This window comes from Littorina saxatilis, linkage group LG1, assembly GCF_037325665.1.
Source record: "Littorina saxatilis isolate snail1 linkage group LG1, US_GU_Lsax_2.0, whole genome shotgun sequence".
Taxonomy (NCBI): domain Eukaryota; kingdom Metazoa; phylum Mollusca; class Gastropoda; order Littorinimorpha; family Littorinidae; genus Littorina; species Littorina saxatilis.
The window spans coordinates 35,787,330-35,804,238 of NC_090245.1; the positions used below are offsets into that span (position 1 = coordinate 35,787,330).

The window sequence follows — 16,909 nt, forward strand, 5'->3', positions numbered from 1 at the left end:
GGATATGATGAGATTGAGATGAGATGGGAGATGAGATGGGGGATGTGATGAGATGAGATGGGGCATGAGATGAGATGGGGGGGGGTGATGAGATGATATGGGGGGATGTGAAGAGATGAGGAGAGAGATAGGGTGTGTTGGTTTAGAGAAGAGGAGAGTGTGACAATTCTATTGCTGTGAAGTATATATAATTATATATCCTTTTCATGTTAGTGTCATATATATACATTCGTTATTTGTCTAAAATCAGATTGATCTTTCCCACCACATCTAACCTCACCAACTTCCATAATTCCCTGGCTTTGATCTCCAGCCCACACCCACTCCACCCATGCCCTCATTAACACCCCCCCCCCCCCCCCCCCCCCTCATAATGTAATGTAATACATTTAAATGGAATGTTATGCAGACGCTAGATATATAAAAGAATTTTAAGTGATTGATTTTAGCATGCTGTGCTTGTTCTATCTCGGAGCAACTAGAATTGTGTGAAGGACCATGTCTCACTTTGAACAGATCTGGAAAGAAGTACAAAAGAAAAGGAAAGAAAGTGAATTAGAGTCTTGGTCAAGTGCAAACAACCAGTTTAACCGGATAGGGATGTTTAATGTAAATGTTTTTGGTTGCATTTTTCCCCTTTGTTGGTTTATCTTGTATTGGCTGTGTGTTTACAGGCACACTCCTCGTGAAAACAGCTTGGCTGACCATCTCAGATCTGGCCAGGCTTTTGCATAGGATATAAGACCATCCCTCCACTGCCCCCCGCGGGTTAGGGGGAGTCCCATATTGGTTGGGACGAGAAAGAATTTACCCGATGCTACCCAGCATGTCGTAAGAGGCGACTAACGGTTCTGTTTCTCCTTTTACCCTTGTTAAGTGTTTCTTGTATAGAATATAGTCAATGTTTGTAAAGATTTTAGTCAAGCAGTATGTAAGAAATGTTAAGTCCTTTGTACTGGAAACTTGCATTCTCCCAGTAAGGTCATACATTGTACTACGTTGCAAGCCCCTGGAGCAATTTTTTTATTAGTGCTTTTGTGAACAAGAAACAATTGACAAGTGGCTCTATCCCATCTCCCCCCTTTCCCCTATCCAATCTCCCCCCTTTCCCCGTCGCGATATAACCTTGAATGGTTGAAAATGACGTTAAACACCAAATAAAGAAAGAAAGATCCCTCCACTTTGTCACATACCAACAATGAGTAGCCTGGATGCTCTCTGTGCGCAGTTGGAATGTTTTGAGGAATCAAGTTTGTGAAAGCCTCCGGTGGCTTTAAAGGAAATTTATATTAAAGAAACTGACCACAGCAAGCAGTCAGGGTGTTGATTTTTTTGGTACATGTATGTGACCAAGTGGAGGGATGGTCTTTTGCTTTGTAGCAAGCCTGACCAAATCTGAGATGGTCAAAGAGTTTTCACGAGAAGGAGTGTGCCTTTAACTGGCTGCATTATGTCACCCTTTAAGTTCATAAGAACATGCATAGTTAACTGAAATGAGATGCCTGCAGGTGTGATATGGCCCTTCGTGGTCAGCTGGGCGTTAAGCAAACAAAATGCCTGCAGGTATTTTTTTGATTAGATGATTAAGTATTCTCCAAAAAATACAGTTAGCTTTCATTTGACATTTACTGGCAATTATAGTGCAACGGAATCAAAAGCTTGGCCACGTGTTTTAGTGTACTTGGGGCATTTATATTTTGTTCTTCTGTTTTTGTTTGAAGAAATTAAATGATTTTCTTCCTATTTGGATACACATGCAAGTTGATGAGCCATCTCAGCTTTTGCCTTTAAAACTCAGTAAGGGAATACTTTCCTAAGGTCACACACATTTTTGACTCACATGCGAAGCAAAAGTGAGTCTATGTACTCACCCGAGTCGTCCGTCCGTCCGTCCGTCCGTCCGTCTGGACGTCCGTCCGTCCGGAAAACTTTAACGTTGGATATTTCTTGGACACTATTCAGTCTATCAGTACCAAATTTGGCAAGATGGTGTATGATGACAAGGCCACAAAAAACATACATAGCATCTTGACCTTGCTTCAAGGTCAAGGTCGCAGGGGCCATAAATGTTGCCTAAAAAACAGCTATTTTTCACATTTTTCCCATTTTCTCTGAAGTTTTTGAGATTGAATACCTCACCTATATATGATATATAGGGCAAAGTAAGCCCCATCTTTTGATACCAGTTTGGTTTACCTTGCTTCAAGGTCAAGGTCACAGGAGCTCTTCAAAGTTGGATTGTATACATATTTTGAAGTGACCTTGACCCTGAACTATGGAAGATAACTGTTTCAAACTTAAAAATTATGTGGGGCACATGTTATGCTTTCATCATGAGACACATTTGGTCACATATGATCAAGGTCAAGGTCACTTTGACCCTTATGAAATGTGACCAAAATAAGGTAGTGAACCACTAAAAGTGACCATATCTCATGGTAGAAAGAGCCAATAAGCACCATTGTACTTCCTATGTCTTGAATTAACAGCTTTGTGTTGCATGACCTTGGATGACCTTGACCTTGGGTCAAGGTCACATGTATTTTGGTAGGAAAAATGTGTAAAGCATGTGAGTCGTATGGGCTTTGCCCTTCTTGTTCTTTTTATGGGGGAGGGGGCTTTCTAAGCTATTATTCAGATGCTGAGATGACCTGTGATGTATTAGTGCTTTGATTTCAAGCCTTAGATTTACAGAAATCGTAACAACAGTGATAAGTTAATGTCATGTCCTCTCTAATATATTATGCAGCTACTATTTTGAATCTCATCTCAGTTGTCACAATTTGCAGGATACATGTAGTAAGAGAACATCCATCAGCATTTCTAGCAGTTTCTGTTCATGTTGATTGTTGAAGTAACATGTTGTTTTTCAGGATTTCACTGAGTAATCAGCTGATAATTTAACTACTTTCTCATGCAAGTGAAATAGTGATTATGGGCAACATTTGCCATTTGATTTTACGATTATGATTCAGATGCTTCAAACGCAGAAGAAGAAGATGCTGACATGAGCTGTGATGCATAGGTGTTTTGCTTTCATGCCTCAGATTTATAGAAATCTGAACACTGATTAATTAATTTCCAGTATTGGTTTCCTAAAAACAGCACTGGAACCTAACGTCAAAATTAACAAGTCTCATACTGGTATTCTCTGTGGTATATTATGCTGAAAAGAGAAAGAAAAATATGGAATTCCCTGTTACAACGCTATAGCAGAACTTAAAATGTTATTCGGTCATAAGACTGATCGACGCACCTGTTATTAATTTGTGCATAATTCACATCTGTTAATCAAATGGACATTCAAATGCCTGAGAACGTTAATGTCTCAAACGCTTTTGTTGGTTTGCTGGTTGGTGGGATGGTTTCTTAACAGAATATCAAGAGATCCTGTCATAAAATAACAAACCCCCCGCGGGTTAGGGGGAAGAATTTACCCGATACTCCCCAGCATGTGGTAAGAGGCGACTAACGGATTCTGTTTCTCCTTTTACCCTTGTTAAGTGTTTCTTGTATAGAATATAGTCAATGTTTGTAAAGATTTTAGTCAAGCAGTATGTAAGAAATGTAAGTCCTTTGTACTGGAAACTTGCATTCTCCCAGTAAGGTAATATATTGTACTACGTTGCAAGCCCCTGGAGCAATTTTTTGATTAGTGCTTTTGTGAACAAGAAACAATTAACAAGTGGCTCTATCCCATCCCCCCCTCTTTCCCTGTCGCGATATAACCTTGAACGGTTGAAAACGACGTTAAACACCAAATAAATAAAGAAAGAATAAAATAACAATCAGTTGTCTGTTAGAGCTCATTGTAAAAATGATGTAATTGTCCCTGCTAGCTGAAATTTATGGTGCTTCACTTTTTGTTGTTATTCCTTCTATTATCAATTTGGTTGTACATGTATATGTGCTTTATAGTAAGGGGAATAATTATGTATGATCAGTTTTTAAACTGACTGTGAAGTAGGCAGCTTAATGTAGCTAAATGTATTTATGGCAATCTTATGTTCACCAATAGTTTGAATTCTGTTCAGTCATGTACAATACAGTAAACACAATCAAATAAATCTTGAAGATTTTTTGAAAGATTTAAAATAGCTTTGAATTTTAGATTGGAAGGATCAGAACCTATATTTCTTGTACCTAATATGATTTTACTCAGGTTTACACAAACCTGCATTCAGATCTGTCAGTGAATTTTGCTCTTGACAAAATTATTTTTAAAAAAATCATTCCATTATCTCAGAGAACTGTTTGTTTTAACCATTTCTCTGTTATCTGTATGCTTTTCTGTGCTAGATTTTCATCATTTATTTTTATGTTCGTAATAAAATTGACAGCTTTGAAGCTTTGAAATGGCTTTGAAGCAAAAACCCTCAAGTAAAATTATGTAAGACAGAGTGGAATGTAAAGTACTTTCTTTAAGTTAACCAGTCTTATAAAGGCAGTTTGGCTTACCATCTCATATCTCATGTCCAAGCTTTTACATAGGATATGATCCCTGTACTTGTACACATACCAAAACTCAACATCATGACTGCTTGCTGTACATGTACTACTGAGTTAGAATTTTGAACGAATGATTTTCTTCTGATGGCTTTAAATCATCAAGTTGTCAAATGTCCACTGTGCACAGAGAGCACCCAGACTGTTCATTCTTGGTATGTGACTAAGTGGACGGATATGGTCTTATCCCTCCCCCCGCGGGTTAGGGGGAAAAATTTACCCGATGCTCCCCAGCATGTCGTAAGAGGCGACTAACGGATTCTGTTTCTCCTTTTACCCTTGTTAAGTGTTTCTTGTATAGAATATAGTCAATGTTTGTAAAGATTTTAGTCAAGCAGTATGTAAGAAATGTTAAGTCCTTTGTACTGGAAACTTGCATTCTCCCAGTAAGGTCATATATTGTACTACGTTGCAAGCCCCTGGAGCAAATTTTTGATTAGTGCTTTTGTGAACAAGAAACAATTGACAAGTGGCTCTATCCCATCTCCCCCCTTTCCCCGTCGCGATATAACCTCGAATGGTTGAAAACGACGTTAAACACCAAATAAAGAACAAATAAAGAAAGGTCTTACCCCATGTAAAAGCCTGGTCAGATCTGCGATGGTGAGCCCAACTGTTTTCATGGGAAGGAGTGCAGGGCTATCACCTTTCCGGTTCGTGCCGGAAATCCGGTTTTTGATAACTTTTAAAACCGGAGAATCCGGTTTCTTAAAGTAAAACTCTGTTCTTTGTCCCTACAAGATAATAAAAAAAAGCCTCAGCTTCTGGGGGGTGCCGTCGTGGACCCGGGCCTTTCAGGTTTTTCATTTTGTTTTGTGTGTTTAAATAAGCCCTGGGAGTGTGCTTTAAAGCATGCTGTGTTCACGAACAGTACAATTCATCACTCTCAACAAAGTTTTTGGCTCAGTATAGTGTACACGTATAAAGTTTGAATGTTTGATGTTTTGAAAGCATAGTGTACATCTGTTGGAATGCTTTTTTGAAAGTGTTCACTTTTGATATCGAGACTCCTGACTTTTCTTCGGAGCGGAAATTTGTATGTGCATGTATATATTCATTAGGAGTGTGCTGACTTTTCCCTTTGTTTTTGTACATTTCCTTTCAAACTATTCCATGATATACCAGTCTTTCACCCAAAACTGACAATAAATTTCATTTGCTTTTACATTTATTCTCTGTGTTTATTGTAGTGTGTGTGTCTATTTATTATTTTACAAAAATCTCTTGCTTGTGTTTTAGCTGCGACTGCAAAATTCATGGATGGATGTCAAACATTGTAGACTTGTCTGTGCTACTTCATACATGCTTTATTCTTGCGAATGCGATCTGGGTTTTTTACATTCAGACATACACAAAGGTGTACATGTGTGCATTGATCTGTAAGCTGCAGAAAACTTCATGCCTGTTTAGAATAATTCACTTGCATCAAGAAACCCATTGAAAATGAAAGTTACAAAATCTCTCTCTCTCTCTCTCTCTCTCACTCTCTCTCTCTCTCTCTCTCTCTCTCTCTCTCTCTCTCTCTCTCTCTCTCTCTCTCTCTCTCTCTCTCTCTCTCTCTCTCTCTCTCTCTCTCTCTCTCTCTCTCTCTCTCTCTCTCTCTCTCTCTCTCTCTCTCTCTCTCTCAGATGTTGGAGACGGATGTTCTGAAAAAAATGGTTTACTTGTTTGTGGCAACACTGCTATTTTTAAAAAAAATTAGCATACGACTGATTCACAGGGCATTTTATTTTTAATACTCACATTTTTGAATAAATAAGGTTATTTTTTTAAATCACACATGCATGAATAAATATATAGAAATGCACTGTACTCATGCAACACGTACACACGTACTTGGGTAATAAAATGTTCTGTCATTACACCAACAAACAACTCTTCTTTTTAATGGGATTTTACCTTCAAATGAAATATTAAATGGCCACCCAACCAGGTCCACTCGATACATTTTTAAACTTCTTTGAAGAATTGAATATGCTAAACATTTTAAAGTCAGGTTTTAAAAGAAAAAAAACACATTACAAAAACAAAAACCTTAAAAATTGGAACACCGTACTATACTGGGGCTCTTGGAATTATTTGTCTTTGAACACAATGGTTTAAACTGACTCATGTGTGTTACCATGCTAACAGATCGTAATCATTTTCAATAATAAAAATAACATACTCCAAGAAACACAAACTCATCGACCTGATACGTTGATCGATCCTTCTTTATTCCCTGTCTAAACACTATAAGATATTGTGATCAACTTATGCACTTCAAATGGAGAGAAATTTAAGATCACTACATCACATTACCATATTATACATCACTGATAACATCATCACAAATGAGAAATCACCCATTAAAAAATCACAGATGTTGCAGTAATTAGGATCACTGCGATGATTAATTAGATCCAACAACAAGAATATCAATGGCTGGCATAGTTAGTCAATAGTTAAAACTGATATTAATTCAAAAACAAATAGACTGCTAACGTTCCAAAATTCAGCATAAAAAAAACCAAGAATGGTAGGTTATTGGAGCGTTTCGTTAATTTATTATTAATTTAATTATGGTCCAATAACCTACCATTCTTGTTGTAACAGTGTTTTGCTTGTACTTGCTTGCACTATTTCATTTTAATTTCAATGAAACTTCTAATAGTAAAATATTAATTTTTATACAATTTATCACAATTGTTTTCAAGTTAAAATATACTAGCAATTGAAATGACTAATCTTTTCTAATAATCACATGAGATGTCATAGTACATAAGCATTCGTACATAATGAACAAAATCCAATGAAAACAAGAGAAAACTTAATATCACATTAACAAGAGAGAATTAGCTCTTGGGGAAGATAACTACTGTCAGTGAGTACTGTCATTGCTTAAACCACAAACACTTTACTCAAAACAATTTTATCAAGATCAATTCATTCACATACTTTGATTCGCAAATGTAAAAATGAAGCAAAGAAAGAAAGAAAGAGAGAAACACAGAGAATGAAAGACAGTTTAGGTGAATTCCAAGAAGTTATAAGTTAAACAGTACAAATACATACAAATAAAATGTTAATCACATGCAGTGCTTATACATGATGATCATCCTAGATGCACACAAAATAACTCAAATACAACCACACAGCTTCAATCCACACAGTCACAGTATAATGTGTAAAACTTACAGTTTTGCATACTTATTACATTTCATGAAATGCTGCCTTATAAACCTGAGCAAAAAACTGAGCAAGTTCATTGTTCACTGATGAAATTGTTTAAAAATCAAGTGCCATGAATTAAGGTTTGTCACCTTAATACTCTAAATCAACAAAAATTGAAAGTGCATTTAATCACTTGCAAATGAAAATGTGCATAATTTTAACACCAAATTTGTTTCAGCAAAGTTGTTATTACAAAAGTGTAGCTGCTCTGCCAATACCTGATATTAAATAATCTAAAGCACTAGCTGTTTGAGGCACAACTTGCAAACAAATTGCAACCTTTTTGCAAACAACATTATACTGTCCTACACACAATTATAGTCACAAATATATTGCCTTTGGTGTTTAAAAATACTTCCCAATACATCACACATGTACACTGAACTATATTATGCATGAAAATAAATTCAAATTTAGATAAACATGTGTATAACATGATAGAACTGAACTACCTGAAAAAGTATAAAGATAACACGTGCATTCCTGTTGCAAATTTTACCATCACCATGCAAAATATTATCCTGCATATTAAACATCTTTTCTGTCAAATTAAAAAGTGAAAGAAAAGAAAGAACATTAAAGCGCACTTAATCAAAGAATATCAAGGGTTTTATTACCCTTCATAACTTGGTTGCATTAGCTCTTTTCCAAGAACACAGAAAAAAAAGAAAACACAGTAACAATTGTATGCAACAGTGACAACATCACAGATATCAAAAATTAGTCGTGCGTAAACTGATTCAACATCACAGATAATGAAAATATGCTTAGAACAGAGAAAACCGCTTTAAAATTGTACCCATCTGTGGTGAAGAGTACTTTCAAGAACATTAATTAAAAATATATTCTGATACTAAAAAAAAGTACCAGAAATAAGTTAACAGAAGCAACATTCAAAAACCTTGGGGATGGGGGATAAAATTGGTTGAATCTGAACGCATGTAGTCTGGGCAAAAAGAGCAACATTAACCGCAGCTGTCGAGATCTGAGGTGCAGTAATAAATACATGAACTATGCGGTTTTATAACCCGTGACAAAAACTTAAGGATTACTGTCTTTTTCAGTAGTCAAAATGAAACTCTTTTGATCTGTACGAGAAGCCCCCTACGTACAGCACTGATATGTTTGTCAATAGAACAAATGGTACAGTGATACCTGTGATGAAAGGACATCCTTCCGGTTGGGACCAGCCACAAGTGTATACCCTATACATAGCAGGCGGACTGTCGTGACATATAATTTGGACAAGATATTCGACAATGGGACTACAGAAGGTGTCCTTCACTGGGAGATGTTCTCTTTTCAGTGGGGCCTCACATCCCAGGTACCACTGTACTACTCTTTCAGTGGTCAAATGAAATTCTTTTGATCCAAACAAGAAGCCTGCACTCACAGCACAGATATCTTTCTCATAAGAATGTCATGAAAACAAAGGGCGGAGCTGGCTGAGTTTAGGAGTCGTCATCAATGACTTCTCTGATCTCAGCGTCTTTGGGCTCGGTCATATCGATGCGGATGCCGAGGTACGTGGGGAACCTGGGTTTTCCGCTCTTGCTGAGTTCTTGGAACTTGTATGTGATGATAGAACCCTTCTTTGGTGGGTTTCTTCTATCCTTGTCGGTCAGTCTGAAAAAGCACACAAACATTATATAGTGATTTGTCCTTATTTTATAATTCACTAAAGGTGCCTTCACAAAACAGATATTATTGTATCTGAGCTATGAGCAAAAGTAATAATTGAGCCAAATTGACAAATTCAGGCTATATGTACAACACTATCAAATATATATATATTTTTTCCAAGTTTAGAAAAATTGGGCTGAGAAAATAACAGTTCAAAGTGCATATTACGTATTTAGATTATGGAACTTTATGGAGCCCTGGCAACTGATGTTCTAAAAATGGGAAGGACAAAGTCATCACTGATAATTCTGCTGTCATGTATGTCATGTCAGAAAGGTTTACAGGTTTGGATGTATTGCTGGATGATTGAACACATCAACATCAGCTAATACAGCACAGATGATAATATCAGCTGAAGTCGAAGGTAAATCTGATAGTTACCCAGATCCAACAGAAAATTCCATTCCACACGCCATCTTGCATCTCAACGCTCCGCACACAAACTGGTTTTTGCCCTTGCCTTTTTCGTGACCTATCACAATGGCCTGAAATTATAAACAGATGAATGATTGAACAAGAAAATAAATAGACAAGTATAACGCACAAGAAGTAATTTAACCACAAATTGTGTGTGTGTGTGTGGATGTACAGGTACCTGTGTGTGTGTGTTGTGTGTGTGGGTGTGTGTGTGTGTGTGTGTGTGTGTGTGTGTGTGTGTGTGTGTGTGTGTGTGTGTGTGTGTGTGTATGTATGCATTTATGCATGCATTCATACTTGTGTTTGCATTAGTTTCTCTCTGTGCATGTATGTTACTTATGTATGACAAAAAAACAACGAAAAAAACCCAATGTTCATTATGAAAAAGAGCTTATTTATGTTCTCATATATATATATATATATATATGAATGCAATCTTGATATGAATTAATATACTCAGCATACAGACTTTACTCACCTCAGCATCGTAGAACTTCTTGATTTTTAGCAAAGTGGTTGAGCGGGTACGTTCATACTTGGACTTGGGTTTGCGGATCATGAGACCCTCACCACCACGGTCCAGAACGTACTTCAACTGGTCGTCAAGTTGCTTCTTGCTGGTGCATTTTGTGTGCTCAACAAACACTGCATACTTGGGCCTGATGTGAGAGAAAGAATTTATATACAGTTTTTAGGATAATCTGTGTGTGTGTGTGTGTGTGTGTGTGTGTGTGTGTGTGTGTGTGTGTGTGTGTGTGTGTGTGTGTGTGTGTGTGTGTCTGCAGTGAGCAGTGAGTAACATGTGCATCCATGTGTGTGTGTGTGTGTGAGTGGGGGAAGAGGGGTGGGGTTGGGCAGAGACTGAGACAGAAGTTTCATTCCATTTATCTACCCTATCAACGAATATGATTTTCACAATTACCGTCAACTCACTTTTTCTCTTCAAAGTAGTCCTTGATTGCTTGTATCCTCTCCTCAAAAGGTTTTGCTTCAAGGCTTGGAGTGTCAAACACCTGGTGAAAAATTCATGCAAGTCAGTTTTATGATGTTGGTACCTATTATCATTTAGAACTCGTTACAATGAAAACATCTGTGACAACACACTCGAAGGCTTACAATCATGTAAATGTACATTTTCTTTATCCGCTTACATAATGCCCGTTTCTCATTTGTAAATGGAAAAAGTAAAGCAGAAATCCTGAGCAGTAGCCTAAGATTAGCTTGCACATTTCAAACCATGCTAAAAAATGAAACTTATTTAAATACAAAACTTTCCCTGGTGACAACCTCTTGATTACAACTGCCTGTCCATTTACCACCACCCCAAAGGATGCCTGACGGGGCTTTTTTTTAAAATAATGTATAATTGTGACACCTTCCCATTGTGATATTGGCTTGTCTATAATAACCACTTTTGATCAAGCCCTTGGATGGTCTTCATAGACAGATTAACTAGACTGCAGCTACTATTGCTTCCCATTTACCTATTAAATCACACACATCCGGACGACACTCACATGATATTTGATTTTCTTGTAGTTGTCACACTCTGCAGTTTTGACAATGCTGACAGTGGATTGAAACAGACCCCGTCCTCCAAACAATTCCCCATCCAACGTCATGTTCTGAGGCAGGTCCTAATAAGTAAATAAGAAGGAAAAATAACATGTGAATGTTACATTTATGTTTCATGCATTAAGAAAAAAAAATGGTGCATTAACAAACATGGTGATTTTATAAACTATGCAGCCAAGGACGTAAATTGATGATTTATAGATGAACAAATGCAGGTGAAAACAAAAAAACCCAAATATTTTACACACACATGAATGCACTCACACACACACACACACACACACACACACACACACACACACACACACACACACACACACACACACACACACACACAATAAAGTAATGTTCATTCATTGTTATGTCGTAAAATTTGTTGTTTGCAGAAAGATATAGAACGAACATGAACATAAAGTTTTTGGGAAAAACACAGAAAAAAAGATTTACTCACTTTTGTAAACCACGCGGGTGCGTAAAATGCATTTCCAAGCCTTGAGTAGAAACACCTGAAATAACAGAGAGAAAAGATAATCAAAGCAATTAAAAATGCTTCACTGTCCCTATAACATTTACCTCTATTCAAGTCATTTGAGAATTTAGATACAGATGACCCCCCTCCCCCCTCCCCTTTTTAACATCGACAAATCCGAGAAAATCAGGTCTTAAAAAGACAGAAGTCCTTAATCAGGGTTAAATCAGGGGATCTTCAAATGGGGGAGGGGGGGTTGTTCTTTGCAAATCAAAACTGACCGTTAATGCCTAAATTTTAAGAACAGACGTTCTGATATGAAATGTTCTTCTGTAGTTATATACCTTCCATTCCAGAACGCTCGCACTCCATCCAGCTTTTCACTTATCCACCAACCCACAGGATCATTTGCTCTGCAAAACAATATCAAAAACATCAAAATTACAGAACACAAAAATAAATATCATCAATTAATTAAGTCATGTGAACCAAAAGGGATTTTTGGAACACATACATTGTTTCCAGAAAGGGATTGTGCGCGGTTACCTCCCTTGATGCACAAAACCCCAAATGAAAACTATTTACTGTTGGCGTTTGGGCACATTGATTTTGCTGAGCAAATTGAAACCAAACACACGTGGCATGAATATAAAGTTTTTAATCTGGAACCATACAAAGAAAGAAAAAATGAGAAAGTGGGGGTCATAAAAGGGAAGTTCCACTGTATTCTAAATACTGTCTTTTCATATGACTACTTTTTACTTACTTTTCGTCGTACTTGTGTGCCAGCAAAACACTGACACTAATGTGTTGGGCAACGTAAGCTTTCTTCTTGGCCTTGGTGACTCGTGCCTTATCAAACTCCTCTCCCAGGTATTCCTTCAGGTGTTTGCAGGTACGCTGCTTCTCGTTCTCAGTCTGATTCTTCCACTCATTACACCTGAAAGTTTAGAACAATATGAAGCATACTTTAGTGGTTTACATTCATACAGTAAATGGTACACTTATAACAACACAAGGCTGTTCATTGCCAGTGCTGCATATCAATGTGAAGTGATTCTATTCATAAGTGTGAGTTTTCATAACTAGCAAATATTTGGAACAATAATTTAATGAAGCAGAATAAAAATAGGATAAATAAGCTGAGCTTTCCTCTCTGACATGAACGTACAAGCAATGTTTGATGTTATTTATCTTTGTTCGATGTTATTTTCTGCTGTTTCTGTACAAAAAGAACTACATATGTATTCATAACTGAAGGCTAATATCAAATAAGTTACAGTTGCACCTACCTGCCCTGGCGACCGCCTCTTGAGAACGACAATTTACCCGCCCATAAACTGACCAACCTAAAAGATCCCAGACAACATTTTCTTTATATATACATGTACGTAATTCACCTTTCCCGAGTCCATAGCAACCACCTGTCTACAACAACCACTTTTGGTGGGTCTCTTGGGTGGTCATTATGGACAGGTTTGACTGTAGTTGAACAAACTTACGAGCAAGAATAGATGTCTCCATCCCTCTCCAGCATATATCCTGTGCTAAACTCCACTCTATCATCTTCATCCAGCTCATTCAGTGCTTCTAACTCCTGCCCTCGCTTCTTCCTCGGTTCCTCCATTTTCTCATCTGCAAAGAAGTCTGGCATTATAAACAAATTGCAACTGCAGAAAAACTTCATTGTGCCGATGATTGAGTCTGACAGTGACACAATTGATTAATTCTATCTTTTTTCAACTGCATAGTTGGAAATGAGGGATAAAAGTTAATGGCGTGAAAAATGATCAAGTGAAATCAGTTTTTGAGCAGTCATAATGCTTATCTAAAGCTTTTAATGTTATCTTTCACAGTCTGTCTTTCTCTGTTTGTGTGAATAGAATAGAATAGAATAGAATAATGTTTATTGTCATGAACCAGTAAAGTTATTGACACAACAAACAACAAATAATAATAATGCATTATACAATGCTAAAACAATCCGTAACAAATTTGCCAAGACGAACTTGAACTTCGTCTTCTAAAAATAAGTTACTTGGATTTTTGTTAGCATATTTCATATTGATATGTGAAGCATCTTCTTTAAATTCATCCCTTAATTTAACATATTTATTGCATTTATCTAGAAAATGTATTTCATCTTCTATGACATTGCATTCAATACAAAGACGATTTTCTTTAGGGATATTCTGATGTCTTCCACTTTCAATTTTTAGACAATGTGTGCTAGTCCTTAATCTGCTTAACATCTTTCTGTGTTTATTATTCTTAATTTGTATTAAGTATGACTGCATTTCGTAAGATTTACTGATCATAGAATAAAACTTAAGTCTGGAATATGTATCTGATTTTTCTTTTGTCCAGTATCTTATATATTCCTCTTGTTGTTTTTTGTCAATGGCAAACTTTAATTTGTGTACATTTAATGTAGATTGGTTATGCCAAACGTGACTAAAACCTAAGTTACAAAGAGATTGTCTAACAAATTGTAGCCATGGCGTTTCTGTCGGATGGTGCAACATTGAGTCATATAATTGATGTATATACGAATCTTGTTTGGAGTCTAGAATATGCGCCCAGAATGCTATTGTTTGTGATAACATTTTTAATCCTAAATTTTTAATGTCTGTGTGTGTGTGTGTGTGTGTGTGTGTGTGTGTGTGTGTGTGTGTGTGTGTGTGTGTACTACATACATGTGTGAATGTGTACAAGCTTGCAGGCATGCGTGTAATAACTCTTTATCTGTTTGTTTTTTACTCCAGAATTCTTAATTTAGTATGAACTCTGAGGTTACATGTATTTTGATTATCTCCTACCTCCATCTTCATCTTCGTTTTCCTTCTCTCCTGGGTGCCGGAATTCAGCCAGGTGAGCTTTCTCTTTGCGATAGCACTTGCTCCAGTACTTGCATTTCTCTTTCTTGGCCTTGAACTTCTTGACCTTCTTCTTGGCTTTCTTGAAGGACGGTGCTCTGCTTGGTCCAGCTTTGGTCACAACGAACCCTTCCTCTGTCTTCCTTTTCTTCAGGCACATAACCTTGAAATGAAAAATGAAACAGAAAAATTAGTTATCTCAAAAGAATAGTGACTTGAGAAATGGTTTATGAAGAATTACATGCAAAACCGAAGAAAATAACAGGCTAATCAATCAATCAATCAATCAACCAATCAACCCACCAACCAAATAACCAATCAAGCAAGCTAGTACAGAATAGTCACTTACTGACTGAAGCTTAATCAATCAATTCAGCTGCAGCTTGTAAATTTATGAAAATACAAACACATTTTTCAAAGAAAAACTGCAAAAACTGTAATAATCACCTCTGCAAGAGCAGCAGACTCCTCTTCTGACTTTCGTTTCTGAAGCCGGGTTTTCCATGGGTCGTCCTCTGCCCCGTCTGCCACACTCACACCATGCACCAGACGCTGCAAGAATGCAACAAACTTAGCAAAAAGAACAGATAAAGTTAACAGAATAGTTCATTACAGCAACAACAACAAATCTAACATAACTTCAATTCCGGCCGTTCTCTTTCAGAGGTTTAAAAACAGAAATGGAAATAGTTAATACAGGTTCACTAGATAAACTTGATGTACATGCATGCATACAGGCACAGACAGACTGAGACTGACGGAGAGAAAGAGAAACAAAGAGACTGACAGACAGGCTCACAGACACAGACACACACAAGCATGAACTCACACACACACACACACACACACACACACACACACACACACACACACACACACACACATATATATAACACATATATGCTTGCTCAAATGGTAACTTAAGGACTATTATAACACATACAGAATATAAAGAACCAATAAGGAGATTAATCTTACTGGTTTTGGTTTGGGGGTTGCCGCCGGTTTTGGTTCTTTTTTCACCTCATCTGCAACAATTAAAGCACTGACTATGAAGACATTAATGTAATGAACATTTACCTGATGAACAAAATTGCATATCAGTAACCTATCATTCATTCAAATGAAATTGTTGTGTGTGTGTGTGTGTGTGTGTGTGTGTGTGTGTGTGTGTGTGTACATGTGTGTGTGTGTATGTGTGTGTGTGTGTGTGTGTGTGTGTGTGTGTGTGTGTGTCTGTCTGTCTGTGTGTCTGTGTGTACTAAATAACATACATTCATTTGCAGAAGAAAAATTCTACTACACAAATTGAAAAGAAAAAAGAAAAACCATTAATTAATTCCTAATTATCAAATGCATTTTTCCTTTACCCATTTCTGTGTCAGTATCCCCGTCATCAGAGTGGTGGTAATCGTCCAAGTGCAATTTGTTCTTGCGGTAACACTTGCTGCCATATTTACACTTTTGTTTAGCTTTTCCTGCTGCTGCTGTGGCCATCTTGCTAATTGTTTCTGAATCTTTACCTGTAGAACAGAAGTGAAAATAGTCTCACACAAAGATTCAATTGTACCATGCAGCTATATGGGAAGAGAGATAGAGAGAGGAGTGGAGGGGGAGCTAGGTTGGTGGTGGGGGAGGGGGAGGGGGGGGGGGGGGGGCTTGCATGATTTGGCAGTAGGGTGAGGAGAAAGAATTAGTCTACAAAATCCATTCCATTTGTTTGTAGTGGTCAGAAAGCGGCATACATTTCTAACACAATATGGTTGTACGGATCATACGGTAAAGAAGGGAAAGGAACTGCATTTTGGTTTGTGCCCAGGGTGGGCGTGCATGGTAGGTCTCTTGATCACAAAATTAATGGGAACGTCAGCTTCGAAAGCTCGAGCCTAGAATGATTTGTCCTCTGCATATTATGTTTGCTTGATGGTGCAACGAGAACAGTGCTCAACATCAACTACACAAAAATGCCAACAAATTCTCACTTTTGATCCTTTCGCTTGGAGCACAGATCGCAGTCTGAAGTGTTGCCAGCGGAACACGATTAATATAGTAGACCGGTTAAAAATAGACTGCCTTCGACAAGAGCCGACATGTCGAAATCCGAAATCGCAGTCAAGCAGACGATGAAATTTGAGTGGCCAAAGAACTTCCGGTTTCGTTTTCGGTTGAT

At 37.4% G+C, this 16,909-nt stretch overlaps 1 protein-coding gene across 1 annotated transcript; it reads right to left on the reverse strand.

Annotated features, from left to right (window-relative positions):
- Nucleotides 1-6,150: 6,150 nt before the first annotated feature.
- LOC138968417 (uncharacterized) lies at nt 6,151-16,829 on the reverse strand. The gene is made up of 14 exons (XM_070341000.1): nt 16,722-16,829; nt 16,110-16,262; nt 15,718-15,767; nt 15,187-15,291; nt 14,683-14,902; nt 13,366-13,498; nt 12,630-12,803; nt 12,208-12,276; nt 11,846-11,900; nt 11,337-11,456; nt 10,753-10,832; nt 10,298-10,478; nt 9,784-9,887; nt 6,151-9,345 (listed from the first exon to the last, which is right to left on the reverse strand). The coding sequence occupies exons 2-14, from the start codon at nt 16,234-16,236 to the stop codon at nt 9,171-9,173; spliced, it is 1,593 nt and encodes a 530-aa protein (XP_070197101.1). The 5' UTR covers nt 16,237-16,262; nt 16,722-16,829; the 3' UTR covers nt 6,151-9,170.
- Nucleotides 16,830-16,909: the final 80 nt, after the last annotated feature.